This window comes from Benincasa hispida, chromosome 3, assembly GCF_009727055.1.
Source record: "Benincasa hispida cultivar B227 chromosome 3, ASM972705v1, whole genome shotgun sequence".
NCBI classification, from domain to species: Eukaryota; Viridiplantae; Streptophyta; class Magnoliopsida; order Cucurbitales; family Cucurbitaceae; genus Benincasa; species Benincasa hispida.
The window spans coordinates 3,797,109-3,814,151 of NC_052351.1; the positions used below are offsets into that span (position 1 = coordinate 3,797,109).

The following is a 17,043-nucleotide window of genomic DNA, read 5'->3' on the forward strand; positions in this document are numbered from 1 at the left end:
CCGACTCAACCAAAAATTTTGGGTTGGGTTGGGTCGGGTTGACCCTCCAAAAACTAGTAGGGTTCATTATTAGCCAACCCGAATTTTTGGGTTGGTCCACAAAAATCTTTCAACCCGGACTATGTACATCCCTATTCTAAATGATTCATTCACTAAATTATTGTCTTACTTGCATTAAAATTTATATTAACCAAATCAAATCTTCAATAAAATCTTAGAATGTGTTAGGATGTGATTATAAAAGGATTAAAATCATTTTCGTCATTTTGAAAATCATCCTAAAACATGAATTTTAACCGTTTAAAATCAATTATGAAAGTTATTAAATATTAAATTAATCCGAATTGTTTATACAGGTATTTCAAAGTGATTTTAAATTTGATAAAAATTATTATAATAATTATTATAGAGTTTTGTTTTCCATCCAATAAAAAAAAATTAAATAAAAAGATTCTCCATAGTCTTATCAAGAGAGTTTATTACAGTGACGAGAGAATCTAAATTAAATCTCTCACTAACCAAAAATAGGGGCTAGATTTCACACATACAAATAGTCTTAGGAGAGCCCATTAGAGCCATGACATTTATTTACCTTTTTTATCTTTTGTTCATTATTACTTGTCTTCAATATCCAACTGCTCACATTAAATAGCTATGAACATATATATTTGAAATGGAATATTAACTTCATTTTAGTAATCATTTGATTTTATATATTTTTTTAAATCGAACATATTTTATTCACATTTCTTATAATAATTTGCATTTTTTTAGTACAATGGTTGAATTTTTAGCTAAATTTTAAAAACAAAAACAACTTTTTGAAAACTATGTTTTCTAATTCTCAAAATCTGACTTGAATTTTAAATAATTGATGAAAAGTAGGTAATAGAGGAAGAAATTCAGATGTAGAAATAATATTCATAAGCTTAACTTTAAAAAACAAAAACAAAATGATTATCTAACGTTACTGTTTTTTATACATTATAATCTTAAAGGAATTAAATTTATACAATATATATATATATATGATGAAAATTACCCAAATGAAATTAGGTGTTAAAAAGTGTCTTCAAGCTGGAAAATATTAGTGTTAATGGGTAATGATTGACACACTTGTTATGAGAGTTTGGGGATATCAATAATGTTTTACATTTCCTTGTGGGGCACATGATTTTAATTAAATTTTTTTGGTGTCAATAGCTTGAAGCTTTCATAAGTTTCACCCATGTATATATATTATCAGTAATTTTCTAGATGTGACAGACATTAATGGGTGCACCTTTTTTTTTTTAATAGTTAATTAACTGGCAAAAGGCTTAAAGCAGCTGGATATATAAACAATGGCCAATCCAACTTTTGGTTTTTGAAAAAAAAAATATTAAATTTCAAGATAGGATAGCCATTTTCCCAACTCCCAATTGCTAATTGAAACACCATTTTCTATCCTAAAGAAATCAAATTTCCCTAAAAAGTCATGCTTGTGATTAATCTATATTTTGGAGTTTTCAAACTTCTCAAAAATGACCTTTTTACAAGTGGGTGGGTTTGGTTTTAAGATATCAAATATAAAGGGTGTTAAAACAAATTCAATCTAATTAATAAGGTTGGCCTTTGGTTGAATTTAAATAAATGAAAATATCTTAAATTGAGTTGCTTCATGAGTTAACCTAAAATAACACTAATGCATTGTTGATTTTATATGTTCATATAACTTAATTGTTTATTTACAACAACTCTTAAAAATAAATTTTGTAAACACTTAGGAAATAAAAATTTTATGATATAAATAGAAATTGAGTTGTCAATCTTAATTTAGTATCTAATATCATGAAATTAAGATTAGAAGGAATGAAGAACATACAAAAGCTTTAGAATATTATTTTTGGGCACTAGAACGAAATCCATTCTTACAACAAGCTTTTAATAATATAGTTGTGACATGTCATTACGTGTGGCTATCCCATCTCCACCATAGAAAGAAAAAGAAAGGAGCAAACTCGCTAATAAATACTAAAAAAAAGCTTTCTACATATGTATTGTTCAAACTAGCGATTTGTATCAGTTGTAGCAAAGAAAGAAATTTCATAGAAGTAGAAATATGAAGAAATAGGTACGCTTATATACTTTATTCTATGGACAAAGGATCTAATTGATAGAAGAAGCACCGTAAAGATCAATTAGTCAGGTTTTTGGCCGGTACAATAAAAATTGCGTACTTGTATCATGATATAAGATCAAAATGAAGGATTCCACGTATGTAATAGGGTGGATCCCCTACGATATTGAGCGGTATAGCATCAGATTCCAAAGAAAGTAAGTAGATATTTATCTTTCAGAAAATTGTATTGACAGTGGAATGCCTATTCTTTATTCTTCTAAGGGTGGGAGAAAAGATAACTTATTTAATTATTCAGTCGTTTAAGTTGGTGAGCCCATGTCCTTTATTAAGTGAAGTGTCGAACCTGGTGAGCGAACAAATAGGTAGTCTTTCTAGAAACTCAATGGGTCCTTCAAAGGTACAAGGGGAAATTCTCTCATTTGACCTTCATCCACCATTCTTAGTGGAAGGCCTTGAAATTTCTTGGGCTCGATACTTGGAATAGGATCCACGGGGCAGTAATATCAGATGCAACAAAGAAAGGGAGAAATTCTATATGGTCTCTCGAGCCCCCTGTTGTACCAATATCTATATTTCGTTCTATGAATAAGGTAATAGTCCTTCGGTATGAAGTTTCGTTTTGTTGTTATTGACAGGCTGAGAGCAACATGCGTTACTCTTTGTTGATGGGTCGTGGGTCTTGGGCTTTTCAGTGATTAGTCAATTCTTTTTTTTTCCCCTGGGAGACTAACATAGGGCTTAGTCCACGAGTCCTACAAGTTTCCACTAAAGTGTCTTAAGTAGCCCTCAAAGAGTCCGTTTATTCTATCCGTCTTCGCTTGTTCCAAGCATGCCAAGCTAAGAACAAAACAATACCTATCCTCAATAGACTTTTGGACAAAAAGGCCGATTTCAGCTGTTGATGGCATAACCGCTCTTTATTCAAGAGCATTTTCAAAGAGAGGCAAGGAAGAATCCAGTGTTTGCGTTACTCAAGCCGACATTCTCGCTTTCGCTTTGTCCACCATCCTTACTCAAACCTATGTTTGTCTCATCTCAATTTTAGCGAAAATCTAATTTTATTTACTTCCTTAAATCCACTTTGTCACACCGTTGTTTAATCAAACTGATACTAATGCATAATTTTTAAACTCTAAGATAATTGTTTTAAATAGTAAAATTGCTTAATTATTTTCAAGTATAGCAAAATGTCGCTGTCTATCAGTGTTAGAAGTTTATAGCGGTCTATCACCAATAGACAATGACATTTTGCTATATTAAGTAAACAAATTGACTCATTTTACTTTATTTAAAAACAGCTATAAACTTTATGCATGATCTTAATAATTACATTTTTCAGGTTTAAAATGTCAATGTCTTGAATATGTAAATTTGATCTTACTTATTCATGCATGGTTAAGACCTACCAGCACCAACCACACTTTGTTTTTTTATTACAAATGAGAGTGTTTCCCACCTCCATCCCTTTACTCATAAGAATCCAAGAGAGAGGAGGAAAAGGGGAAAAAAAAATGTAATTGACTTTCAGATTTCACTAGAGGTGGGTTGACATTTTAGTACAAAGGTTTTGATATCTTTAAAGCATCCAAAGCTTGAAAACATACTCACTGCTTTCTTTTTCCCTCATCCTCACTCACACACTCTCTCTCTTTTTTTCTTCCTTTTTTTTTCCTATATAAAATAAATAACTATATATATATATGGAGTTATGATGGGAATTGAGGGAGAGGAGTCAATGGCTTACACAGACTCACTTGCTGTTTTCTTGTCTCCTTGGTTATATATATCATTGATCATCAAAATTCAAAACCCTTCTGTTTTTCTCCATTTTAACTTTAATATAACTTTTACTTTTGGAAGAGATGAGAGTGGAAAGAAAAAGGTTTGAGAGAGGGTTGGTTATTGCCCTATTGGAGACATCAAGAGCCCACCACTTTTGAAGTAGGGCTGTGATCCAATATTTACTCATATATATATTGTAATTTCAATATGAATGTAGATGTATCATGTAAGTTTAGCTATGTGAGTGGTGTGATTTCAAGGCAAGAAAAATGTATATATATGTAATTTTGAAATAGGTTAAAACTATTTTTGTCAAGTTATGGAAAATATTTTTATGTTATGGATAATTCTGGACAAAAAAATAAATCTAATAAATAAAGAAAAAAGAAAACCAGACTGAGATCAAGATAAGATCATGACGGGTCAAGGGAGAGGGGTTAGACCTTCGGGCCCAACTCCCCCTCGGCCTCCGCCGAGGACCCCAACTTTTGCACAAGCATTTCCCAGAGCATAAAGATCTCACCTAAGATATATCCGATCAAGTTATTAAATAATAAGATTTCGAAATGGAAACAAGAGAATACCTAGGTCAAACTCTCTATAGAGACATCATTATAACTCCATAAGAGGTAACTTGTCCACATCCTTTCATTATCTTACTTAAGCATTGGAGTTTATGTAACAAACACCATATGTCGTTGTGTAAGTTTTCGATTTTGCAGGTCACTTTCTTTTTCCTTTCATACAAATTTATTGCCCGTGTCAACTATCACGTAAAGATCATGTGCATTTCCCTTATCCGAATTTTGGTATCGTAAATGATTAAAAATCAATTTTGATGTCATAATGTTGGTTTTGAAATGATGTTGAATCTAAATATCTAACCAATGTAATTTTAACAATTTCAAAATTGATCTCTCGACCATGCTTAGTGCTTTGATCTAAGTTATATCAAAAATCATTTTCCCAGCCCCATCTTTGAGGGTCCCAAAAGTTGTCTTTTGGTGGAGAAGAAGATGACACATTCTGTCATGCACCAAAAGTAGCAGGGATTCATTCAAAAAAAATAAAATTAAAAAAAACAAAAAAAACAAAAAACAAAATTTTCTACCCCACATACCCACCTTCTCTCTCCTCAATTTGGTGCCTTTGCTTGCATTTTACAACTCTTTCTCTCTCTTCCATGTATGCATGATAAGAGGTGTAAAGGGATAATATAGAGAGGAAAAATCCCAACTTTAGGGGAATACTCATGTGAAGCAAAATGCCAAAAACTGTTGTTGTATCTTTGCTACTAATTATGACTTTGGTATCACAAATATATAATACATCCCAATTATGATTTGGGGTACTGCTAAAGTATTAACAGTTTGTATTTATTTTAAATATATTAATTATGAGCAGTTGATATCTGATTTAAAAAATTTTTTTAAAAAGGGTTAAGTGGGAAATGAAAGGAGAGATTTTGTGGCCACTACTGCATGAAATTACATTTGGCTGATCCATGAAGATTCACATGCATTATTATAAAGATTCAAATTTTAGATGTCCTAATGAGAGTTGGGAAAGGTCCATACCAATACTCATGGTATCTTCCAAATGTGAAAGAATAATTGTACGAAATTGGCCACTCATTTCTTAATTTGATTTTAATTTATTTAAATTGAGCTTCATTTGGCTGAACTTCTACAGAAATCTCAAAAACCCTTGGTAGATTTTCATATATGTGGGTATCCGGAGTATAACTTACATGTATCTCGAATAATCTCACAAGATGATCTGTCTAGTCATACAACATTTAGACGTCACTATTAAATCCTTGATAGGTGATCACCATGATTTGAGCTTGTGACCTTTTAACACTTTATCAAGGTATGCTCCCTAACTACTAGACCAACTCATAATAGTTATAAATTATTGAAAGATTCAAAATATCGAGATTGTTCACCCGTTAATTGATCACTAATATCTCATACTTTATGGGTAAGCAATTCTAAGTTATCATTCTTAAACAAAAGTGTTATCCTACTAAATTTGAACATAGTAATCTTAATGACACTTTATAATTTGATCTCTCCAGATACTCCATTATTTCATTATTATACGTAACATGACACAGAAGCTTGAAGAAAATATAATAAATGAACAGTCAAGTGTTTTCTTATGGTGTAATTATTATAATTATCACGTAAATTAACAAAAAGAAAAAAAAAAAAAAAAAAAAGGAAAGGAAAAAGAGTAGTCACAATGTCAAAATAAGCATAATTTAGCAATATTTAACATATACTCTATCTTACGAGATTGGAAGTTCAAATTTACAAACCTACCTATAAAGTAAATCCTGAAGGTAGATGAAATGAAACCCACTAAAAGGACAAAAAGGAATTTATTCTACTCAAAGCTACATGGAGGAGGATCCAAATTACAAAGGTAGTGGAAATTTGAAAAGACATTATTAGAGTGGCTTGACCAGGAGAGGACCATGAGCAAAAGAAAATGTTTGATTTCCAAGGAATGGCCCTTTGATAGGGACTCGACGGAATCTGTATAGGACACCATCTAACACTCTTGGAAGAAAAGTGGCCCAGATTTCAATAGTAAAGCCTGTGAAATGTGGTTTTGCTTTGTACACGTGAAGCCACATGTATATACTTTCATTTCTATTTTTTATTTTTCAGAAACCAGTATGAATATGGCCAGGATAAAATGAAAGATTCTGACTTTTTCCTCCCCTTTTGAGAATTATACTGCAAAGACTTACTTGGTTAACACATATCGTGAAAAAAAAACTCTAAAAACGACAAAAGAAAGTTCAACAAGAGGTTAATATCAACAGAAATTCAAAATCTTTACCATTTTACCTCATTTCTTCTTCTGCTACTGCAATGCAGGAACAAGCAAATATGAGATAACTGTCAACACTGAGATCCTGTTAGTAAAACATGTGATAGTGGATGTTGATCAGAAAACGTGGAACCCAACCAAATGAGTTGGGCCAATGGATACATCTCGTAATATATAAGATATATACTTAGATTTCTTCTCATTTGAGAGTTCCTAATTCAGACAGCTCAATATCAGAGCCTAACATAGCAAAAATACTACTTGATCCAATAATCAACCATAAATACAATACATTGAGTATTTGATGGAAATTATAACAAGTCTGATGTAATCAAAGAATGGGGATTTTGCAAGTTGTGTTCTCTTAAAGATGTGTAGCCCAAGTGAACGATACATGGTAGGAGCAACTTAACTGAATTATAGAAGTTATTGACATAGGATACAATACAATACAAGACGAAAAATAAAGCAAAACATGGAAAAAAAAATGTCAGCACACCATTACCAAAAGATGTTCAGGTTTTTTCCTGCAGCGTTTAATAAACAAAAGATGTTGGGGAAGTTATGAGAACAGTTGCACTACATTGTCTCGTTATTTACAAGTTCAAAATATCCAGCCATAGAAGATTGATTCTATTATTTTCTGCTGCAATTTTGAAGACTGATATCAAACTATGGAGATGCTGTATCAACTTGCCTACACTCCTTTACTTCCTACAACAAGACCAAACACTACGAATGTATACTCCTTTCGTACATTCAATAGGAACCCAGACCTGACCTCTTGTCGACTTCATCTCCTTCCATTACAAAACTTCCCATAATAGTTTCAGCTTCATCAGCTTTAATATGCACTGTGCCAATCCGTTCAAGCTAATTCAAATATTAGGCCTAAAAACCAGGGACTTTAAGTGGACGACTACTTTTAAACACAAATTTGTTGTCTTTTTCAGCTAATATGGTCTTGGGGATCATCACAAACTAAAATGGCCAAGGAAAAGTGTTTACCTTTTTCTCAGCAAAAGATAGTACACAAAGCCATTTAAAAACCCAGAAAAGAAAATAAAAGAAAATAAGAAAGTACTGCAAGGACCAATATGTTACAATACGAGTTCCATCATTTCAATTCAACCACTGAACTTATTTTTGAGGTGGGGAGCAACGTAAATAGCAACTAACACTACAAAACAGTGAATCTAATATTTGCAAACCTAATGCAACCGCCACTCAAACAGAACAATCAGCTAACTCACTTCAGTATTTACGATGTTATTAAAACTTGCATACTTTTGCCTGCTACATTTTGGACCCTCCCTAAGTAACATGCTACCAAAACCTATATGCTATAATGCTGCTAGTATAGACCAAGGATGAAGTAATACTAAGGCAACTGAAGCTGGCATTGGGACCTCAATTTCCTTACAATTGTTGAAATGCGCTGTTCACCATTCACCCAACAATGCCTCAGACATCAGTTCTCTGAAGAAGCAAGATCACTTCTATCAGAATTCAGATTTATATTTGGCTGTGATTTATCACCTGATGCCACTTCATTTTGATGATTCTCATTTTTATTTGATTTGAGAAACCGCCCACCACAACCTCTAGCTCTCCTCAATGCATGCAGATGTCGAGATTCATGCAAGTATGGCTGCACAACATATTGAAGCTAAGCGGTTAAAAACTAAAGTCTTAAATCACCAATTGACCCAAAAGCTTACGCTGATAGGTAAAGGTGGATTTAATTACATATCATCTAATACTCTCCCCCACTTGTGGGCTTGAAATATGGAGAATGCCCAACAAATGGAAATGAATATTAATTGGAGAGGAATCAACAATCAAGGCTTGAACTATCTTAAATCACTAATTGACCCAAAAAATTAAGCTAATAGGTGAAAGTAGATTTAATTATATATCAGCTACCATAGAGAATGAAGCACCGTGAAAGAAAAGGAAATCTTGTATCAAAACCGCAAGTATATACAGTGGGTGGCCTATCACAATCATGCACTCAGCATTTAACAACGAGATAATATTTGTGCTTGCATACCTTCCTAGACTTTAGAGCTTTATTTTCTGATTCAGCTTTTGCACGGGACTGTCGACGTCGTAAAATGCCATGATACTGTTTAGCATTGACAAAAACAGGCTCCTCAACTGCATCTGTTGGCAAAGGAACCCCAGCTTGCTGAATTCCCATTAACTGAAGATGGACCTAAAATGAGCAATAAACTAGGAATCAAACGACTAGAACAGGTAAAGCAAACCATCATATCAAAATCATTAAGTCATAAATCATATTGAAAAGATAATCTGATAAATTAAGCTTCCTTTCATGGTGATGCTGTTCATTTTGATGGCTTAAGAAAGCCATGATCTTTGGATAGTTGTATCTATACTGAGTTAACCAATCCTCCATGCTCAAACGAAGTAATTATACCATTCCAACCTGCATGTTGCTTCTATCATTTGATTTTGTGTGTGTGTGTGTGTGTGTTGGGGGGGGGGGGGGGGGTGCAGTTTTTTACTCGTCTACCGTAAACTTAAGAGTTGAAATTGTGAATTTCCTTTAGTTTTTCTCCTCAAAGAAGTAGGTTTTCCAGTACGAAGTCACCGAACATAAAGGATAAATTAGTGTGCACCTCTTGGACACTAAAAAATTATCTCTAGTGCCAATTTAGTCAACATACCCATTTACTTTATGTCTCAATAGAAAACGTTGACTAAAGTTATTGACATAATTAAAAAGGGACAAACTACTTACCATAGGTTGCCCACCATAGGGCTGTGGAGGATATGGTTGAGGCTCATAGGGAGTAAAGATGCTTCTGTAATAAGGATCTGGATATGGATAAGCAGCGGGTGCCTTCACCAGAGAAGTCCCAGAAATCCAAATTAGTCAAATAAGCTCTAAAAGAAGCCAGTGCCAATAAATTAGTAAAACTAGAAACTAGATTCTTTTTCTAACAAAAAGGAAACAATGACTTAGTCAAACACCATCATAACTGTAAATGTCCAATTAAAATCAGCTACTGACCTAAACCATTATCGTGGCAATATCTCAATCTCATCAGTCCTGTCCCATGGACGGAGACCAAAAATGAAAGGTCATTGTAACTAAACATATCAAAATATGGTAGATGAAAGGCCATTGTGTCCAGAGGTAAGTGGCTAAAACTTAAGGTCGGATTATAAGTTAATCAGGTGGACTGAAAGCAAAACACAATTTCTATTAACAAGCCATCCTTATATAACTAATAATAGTGATAGTTACTAATATTGTATGCATGACTATTGTTCATGATACCAAAAGAGCAGACAGTTCCATTAAAAAATTAATAATATGGTAATGGTAAAATAAATTCCTGGCTGATAATGGTAGGTTGAAGGTTCTCTATTCCTTCCTTTTGTTCTTCCTACTTGTTTCTTTTTCAGAAAATAGTACATAACCATAAATAAATAAAAGCCCTTGACCAGAGAATTTGAAAACCAAGTTTCACAAAGAGATTAAGAAAAGAAAGAGAGTAGTTTAATATAGTACCATAGCATGTCCTGCCCCAATTTGAGTAGATGTTACATACTGATTTGGGGTCGCGATGCTGGGTTGATTTAGTCCATTTATGACTGATGAAGAATGATTCTGAGATTCAGAGTACTTTTGCTGCTCATCAGCCTCAGCATTATCTGGACAATCAGTTTCAGAGCCAAAATTTATCTAAACCCAGTTGGAGTAAAAAAACAATATTGTAATATCACAAAGTAATCGATCAAGCCCAGTAAACTCTATTCAGCCGCAGAAGTGGCCATCAAAAGCAACCAATAATATCAGGTATATTTAGAGGAGGGGGGGAAGGGGGGAGCATTAAAAGATGGAGGGTAAAAAAAACAATATTATCACATAGAAAAGTGGCGCTCACATAAGGAGCCCATGGTATGTCCCAAAAGAAATCCTTTAGGGACTGTGATCTGAAAAAAAAAGAAGAAAAGATGCTATATGGCAAAGCATTAATGTAAGCAAACATAGCAAGTCTTCTTTTGGGTGATCCACTTCTCCTTGATACAATACAGAAAGCCAAGAAAGTCCATGGGTTTCAATTACAAAATGCAACTCCAAATAGAGCTATGCTAAGATTGGGGAAGGCCTCTTGATCCTTTTACAAGAATTTATGCACTAGCTGACGGAAAAGGAATATTTCAAGCTGTTGAACTTGAAGAGAAACTTAAATGTTAGAGTGAACAGCCTTGATGCATTTCTTATAAGGTGTTTGACTGTCTTCAGCCAATGAAACTCGAGTGTGGAAAATAGATAGATCAGGTGACTTTTCTTCTTGAATTTTTTTGTGATCTTACTGATTAATCCCTCAAATTGTGCAAGACTTTGAAAAGGAGTGTGGTCTTTGTTTTACGATGGTAAACACGAATGATAGCATTCAGTAAAGGAATTTGATTCTTCTCCATTCAATAAGTGAAGCAGTATGTGCAAGGGTTCAAATGAAGATGTCAAGCACATGAATCTTGATTCAAGGTTAGTGGAGCCTTTTCAATTGCTTTACCATTATATTGTCCTCCCAAGAAATTTGAAGAGTTCTTTATCTAGATGCCATGCAATCATCCTTTTTCTTCAAGAGGGATAGCATTTTGAGGATCATGCCTTTTTTTGCTACAATTTGAAATGTTGAGAGTTGGAAAAAAAAAAAGGTACAAGAATTTACCCACGTGGAACTCCAGGTCTTAATTTTATTTGTTGCCTACTTTTGGAGTACCCTCAAAAGCTGTTTGTAATTACTCTATTCACTTCAATAGTTGCCAATAGGCAGATTACCTATCTCCCCTCCCATTCTTTTGTATTATTAATCTTTCCACGAAAGTTCTATTTGCTATTAAAAGAGATAACACTTGGTACATAATTCAAAATGAATAACTAATCACATGAAGTATCAGCCAAATGAACCGATGGAATCATTACTTCAGTGTAGAAAATCCAGGAAGAAAGAAAGCCAAACATATTATTTTCTCTTTCCAAAAGATCGAGAAGCAAACTACAGCACAGATGCTCTTTTGAGCTGATGCAAAGAGCACTTTATTATTGAAGTAACTAAAGAAGATTAGAGAACTTAAAGAACTAGCATCTCTCACTCAAACGTAACTAGGATATAAAACTAAACACCATAACATAGGAACATGAGACCGATTAGTTACCAGAATAATCGTGGACAGAAGAAGTCATGGGGTAGTAGTGTACACCAAATGAAACCTGACATCAAAGAAAAGGGATCTGTCAGTTCAATGACATTTGGACGGTTTACATAGATATGGAATTGGTGCAAGGAACAATGTGACAAAGGTATAGTGGTTTTATTTTGAAACTAACTCCAATAAAGGATGCATACACAAGAGAAAGCCCCAGCTAATGCCAGGATGATTGCACGGCTCCACAACCAAAAGAAATTCAGAACCTTCAAGGTTTAATATTCTAAAAAACTCGTAAGTTCACTATTGGTGAAAGGAATTTTCATTCCCAATAATGGGAGTGTAGGCCAACTTATGCAAATCTTAACTAATCTAACAAGTGAACCATCTAACCATAAAATATTTTCATATTAAAAAAAAGTGAGAGAAGAAAAAAAATATCTCGGAACTCTGAGTTAGCTATTAATTTCATGACCCTAATCTTTCCCTTTCTCTTACACCTGGGGGATTTAAAAGAGAGAAAAAGCTTATACGGATGATCTTCATTAGAGCTTTCTGCTGGACTGTTTGGCAGGAATTCAAGATAAGGAGCTCTCATTTCCAAATTTTTTATGGTATAGTTTTTCTGGTTGCTTCATGGAGTAACGTTATCCACCCTTTCATCACTATAGCTACAACTCTCTTTTTCCAATTGGAGAGGTTTTAACTCCCTTAATAGCCCCACTTCTGTAATTTCATATCATCAACAAAATTGCTTCTTATCTAAAAAAATCATGACCTTGGCATCATCTAGTTTGTCCTTTTAACCAACATGAAAACCCATGGTTATATACATCCGTACACGTACAAGAAACAAAACAATGAACAAAAAATTTACAAAAATTCATTAAAAGAAGATAGGACGGTAAATCGTAAAAGTTATATTAATAGAAGAAGAAACCCCAAAACACAATAGAACATTCAATCATGTGTAATCGTGAAAAGTGGAAATCTCCTAATCCCAAGTAGAGTGACTCATGACAAAGCCAAAAAAAAGGTGGACTTCTGAAACAAAAATATCATTCAAGCAATTAAAGCCCAAAAGCCTTTTCTTAACTTGATTAGGGTGTGTCATCATTGCCCAGGGGCCCAACTAATCTACTCAGTACAGTTCAAATTTTATCAGATGCCTTCAGAGAGACATCAGACTATAATGACTTGAGGGGGACTAGAGCATTGGAACTAGCTTAGGTTTATTGCCGGCACCTAGATCACAAGGTCTGTGGTACATTATCTTGCCACTATCTTCTCTTTATTACAAGGTTTTGTAATCCACCAACGGTGGGAACTTCCTTCATCAATGAAATTCTCTTTTTCTTATTAAAAAAAACAAAAACATAAAAGATAAATAGAGGAAGAGAGAAAGAAAGAAATTGTTTGTTTCTTTCATTACAAACTGTTTTCTCGTAACAAGAAACTAATTTTACCCACGGGATTAAAAAGGTCTTTCCCCCTGGCCCTTCCTCTTCATCCTGGTTAGCAGATGTGATCGGCAAGCTATTAACTAAGGCTGGGCCAGGGAGTGTAGTATTCTGGAAGGATTAGTGTGGGCAGCTACTGAATTGTCATTAACCGCCTTATATTTGATATTCAGTGAAGCAAATGAAGATATGCTGGGCAATAATTTCCAAATTCTCGAGCTGTTTAGGCTTCAATAAAGAAATAAAATTTGAGAAAATAGCCACAATGAAACAACATGGAAAAGAATTGTATAAAGGCTAAAGCAGAGTATTTCAAGTGCAAAGAAGGCAAGAGGCCCATCTTTTTATTTGGTTTCTTTTTGTGATAAGAAACGGAAGATATTATTAAAAAAACCCAGAGAAGATACAACCTACAAGCCAAGAGGAACTCTCTAATCGGTAAGAAACTATTGCATAAGTTCTAACCATCCTTAGGTTCATTTAAAAAATGTGATAACGTAAGCACAAAGGGGGAAGAAGTATATCATTGCCAAGCATGTTAATTTGACCTAGGACTTTTTTTTAGAGCCTTTTGATGTTTGTTTGGTTCATAAAGAAAATTGTTGCTTTTTGTTGGGGAAGGCGTTGCTTCACCTTCCATTTTTGTGAAGGATTAAGTCCCTTGTCATGCTGCCTGTGTTGTACGGAATTTGACCTGTTGACCTGAGAAGATAATTTTTAAGTGTTGAGAGACCTTGGGAAAAAAAATCTGGTCTCGTGCCATGTTTTAATGCCTCACTTTAGGCATGTCTTTATAAGGACTTATTTAATTATCTTCACTGCCTCTTTGGATTGGAACCCTTTTTTTTTCTTTTCTTAATTTAGGCTTCGGTTGATTCCTTTCGACGAGTTCTTCTTTTGCATCCTTTGGTATTTTCTCATTTTCCTTAATGAAAAGCTTGGTTTTGCTCAAAAAACATGGTAAGGGAAAGGAGCCTTGTCAAAAACCTCTCCTAGCGAAGACTGGTTCTTAGTTTTCCATTAAAAATAATAGAGAAATTTGCGGTTAAGAGATGTTCTTATATCTACTAGACTACCAATGTCCAAACAACTTAACTCAAGAATTGAGTTGAGACAGGACCAAGCCATCCTGTCGTAGCTTTTTCAAAGCTTTTCATTCTCCTATTTCTTCATAATTCATAAGCTGTAAGAATGGCATCCACAATCTTCCTTCCTTCCACAAAATGTAAGAGAAGTGCGAATAGGCACCACCTTCTTTAGGCACTCATTGAGAACTTTGGCGCTTATCTTATAAAGAAAGCTAATTACACTTAATGGGTTTGGATCATTTAACTTTTCTATTCTAGTCTTCTTTGAAATGAGGCAAATATGAGTTTTATTTGGATTGTTGTTGCAAACATGGAGGTTCTTGTATGGACTTCTCTCCATTGTTTTCCCTAACTTTCCTTGACCTCTCTTTTAGATAAACCGACTTGAATGGCTAACAAATCAGAGTTTTCTTTGACTTCCGGTGATTGAAAGAATACTAAGGGCCTTCTTTACAAAGCTACATGACAATCCAAATATCCCAAGAAAGTTCAGTTCCTCCTCCAGGAGCTTACTCATGAAAGCATTAATGCTCATGTTCAATGAAGGCTTCCAACTTGAACTCTGCCCCCAAGCTTGTTCTCCAAATGCAATAATGAAGTCAAGAAAGAAGTCAAATCTCAAAGGCATGTCTTCCACACTCCTCGTTTTCAATTGGCAGTTGACCGTCGTTCTCAACATCAACTTCTTTCTCTACTTCAAGTTTGAATGTCATCCCGTTGACAAAGAGAAGAAGATCCTTTGGGGACCTTTTTCTTTAACAATAGATGCTTTATCAACAAAGAAAACTTTTCGGATTCTCTTGTTTCCTTACCTGGTGTAAAATTTGCGTTTCTTCACCTCCTGCAACTTAAGTTATCCTTGTACCATATAGAAGAACCTTTTGTTAGCTTCAGAACTAGTTTCTCTCCACTCTTTTATAATTTCATTTATGCGATAAAATTAATCTCTTTTTCTTTTTTATTTTTAACTTTTTAAAAAATTTAAAAATAAAATTTAGATAAATAAATAATAAATTAAATTTATTATTTTGTTGTGCGTGTGTGTGTATATATATATTTTTTTTAAAAAAAAAAAGGAGAAAAGGAGGAGCCCTAAAGGTGTGCACGGTGACAAGAATCAGTAATCTTCATACGACACCATGGTATCAAAACGGCAGCAAGACCAGAGACGCCAAAAACCAACTGGATATGAATATTCCCTTTTCAAATAAGAACGATTAGCAATTTATGGCATTTAGATGCAAAGTATATGAGCATATGAGCATATGTAATCTATCCAATCCGAGATCAACCTAACTAATGGCAAAAATCATGCATTTAGTCCACAAGCTAAACTTATTAACTTTAGTCTTTTCAGAAGTCGACAAGGTAAGTGCAGACCAGTAGGATGAGATTGACGTACATAACATGTTAAATTCAATTTGTCCCCATTTTACCAGACATTACAGAGTCATCTCAGTCCTCCAGTAACTTCTGCTTTGTGGGTGATTACCCAACAAACCCGGATACAGATATGAGCATTAGACTGAAGAACGGTCACTTCAGCCCGTACTATCAAAATCTGGTAACTAAATCCAAGCAATTCGATCGACACAACCGAAACAGACTATCATCCAATTTAAATAAGAACCCACTAAAATTCATCTAATAGAAATGTTCTACAACAATTCTCGTGACCAGATACAAATACCCAAATCGGGTTAGGCTAATTAAGAAACCCCATCAAACCTAAAACCTCAGAATTCGAAAAGATATGACAAAAAAAAAATGAAATTAAGTACGAGGATTTCAAAATTCATGAACAAACAAGCGATGGGAGGAAAGTAGGGTTTGGAAATCCGAAGTTCACCTGGAGAGTGGGAATTGCGGAAAAGGGGGTCGGTTAAATTATCAGTATCACCCCCAAATTCCTATTATCTTCTGCTGCAACTGAGGAGTGTGCGTGCGTGCGCGCGCTTTCTTTCTTGTAGTTTATTCGTCGTCTTTTCTTCTTTCTCCTTCTTGATTTCTTCTTAGTCTGAGAAGAGGGGACAGAGGAAGCTCAGAATCCAATAAGAGCATATTTGTGTTTTCGTTCTGTAACTCTCCCTTTTTCTTTTCTTCTTTTTTGCCGCGTGTCCGAGCGGCGATGAGAATGGGGCGGGCAGTTCGGGTAGAGAAATGTGCTGACCGAGATGATGAGGTGGCCAATTAAGACCAGGAACTTAGTGGGGTCCAGTAAGTGAGTGGCGGATGGGATCGGAGGTGAAAGGTGGCTACCGATGGCTGGTTGAGCGGGAACCACCTGCTGGCTGCTGGTGGATCCCACCGTTGAGATATGTCTTCTTGGCCAGTAAAATCATCAAATAAAACAAAAGTTCAGTAAAAACTTTTGTTTTTCTTTTTGTTTTTTTTGAAAATTTATTTTAACGAATGAAACAATTAAAAATATTTATAAATGATAGTAAAATATTATAATCTATCTACTATGGACCATGACGATTTATCATAGATAGATTGTGATATTTTGTAATTACTTGTAAATATTTTGATTCATTTTTTTTTTAAGTTTTTT

The 17,043-nt window shown here is 34.3% G+C and overlaps 1 protein-coding gene and 1 non-coding gene across 2 annotated transcripts; both read right to left on the minus strand.

The window, feature by feature from the left end:
- Nucleotides 1–7,139: 7,139 nt before the first annotated feature.
- On the minus strand, nucleotides 7,140–16,577 carry LOC120074189 (nuclear transcription factor Y subunit A-7-like). The gene is made up of 6 exons (XM_039027234.1): nucleotides 16,339–16,577; nucleotides 11,951–12,005; nucleotides 10,293–10,435; nucleotides 9,516–9,617; nucleotides 8,802–8,966; nucleotides 7,140–8,399 (listed from the first exon to the last, which is right to left on the minus strand). The coding sequence occupies exons 2-6, from the start codon at nucleotides 11,976–11,978 to the stop codon at nucleotides 8,220–8,222; spliced, it is 618 nt and encodes a 205-aa protein (XP_038883162.1). The 5' UTR covers nucleotides 11,979–12,005; nucleotides 16,339–16,577; the 3' UTR covers nucleotides 7,140–8,219.
- Nucleotides 13,020–13,122, minus strand: LOC120074853. Its single transcript, XR_005481129.1, has one exon. It is a non-coding gene; the product is annotated as a U6 spliceosomal RNA (small nuclear RNA).
- Nucleotides 16,578–17,043: the final 466 nt, after the last annotated feature.

Excerpts from the sequence above, each read along its gene's own strand:
- LOC120074189 (XM_039027234.1), bottom strand. The coding sequence starts at position 11,978 with ATGACTTCTTCTGTCCACGATTATTCTG. Across the intron at positions 10,436-11,950 it reads TTCTGTCCACGATTATTCTG|ATAATGCTGAGGCTGATGAG; the intron begins GTAACTAATCGG and ends CTGATTGTCCAG. Across the intron at positions 9,618-10,292 it reads TTGGGGCAGGACATGCTATG|GCACCCGCTGCTTATCCATA; the intron begins GTACTATATTAA and ends TCTCTGGTGAAG.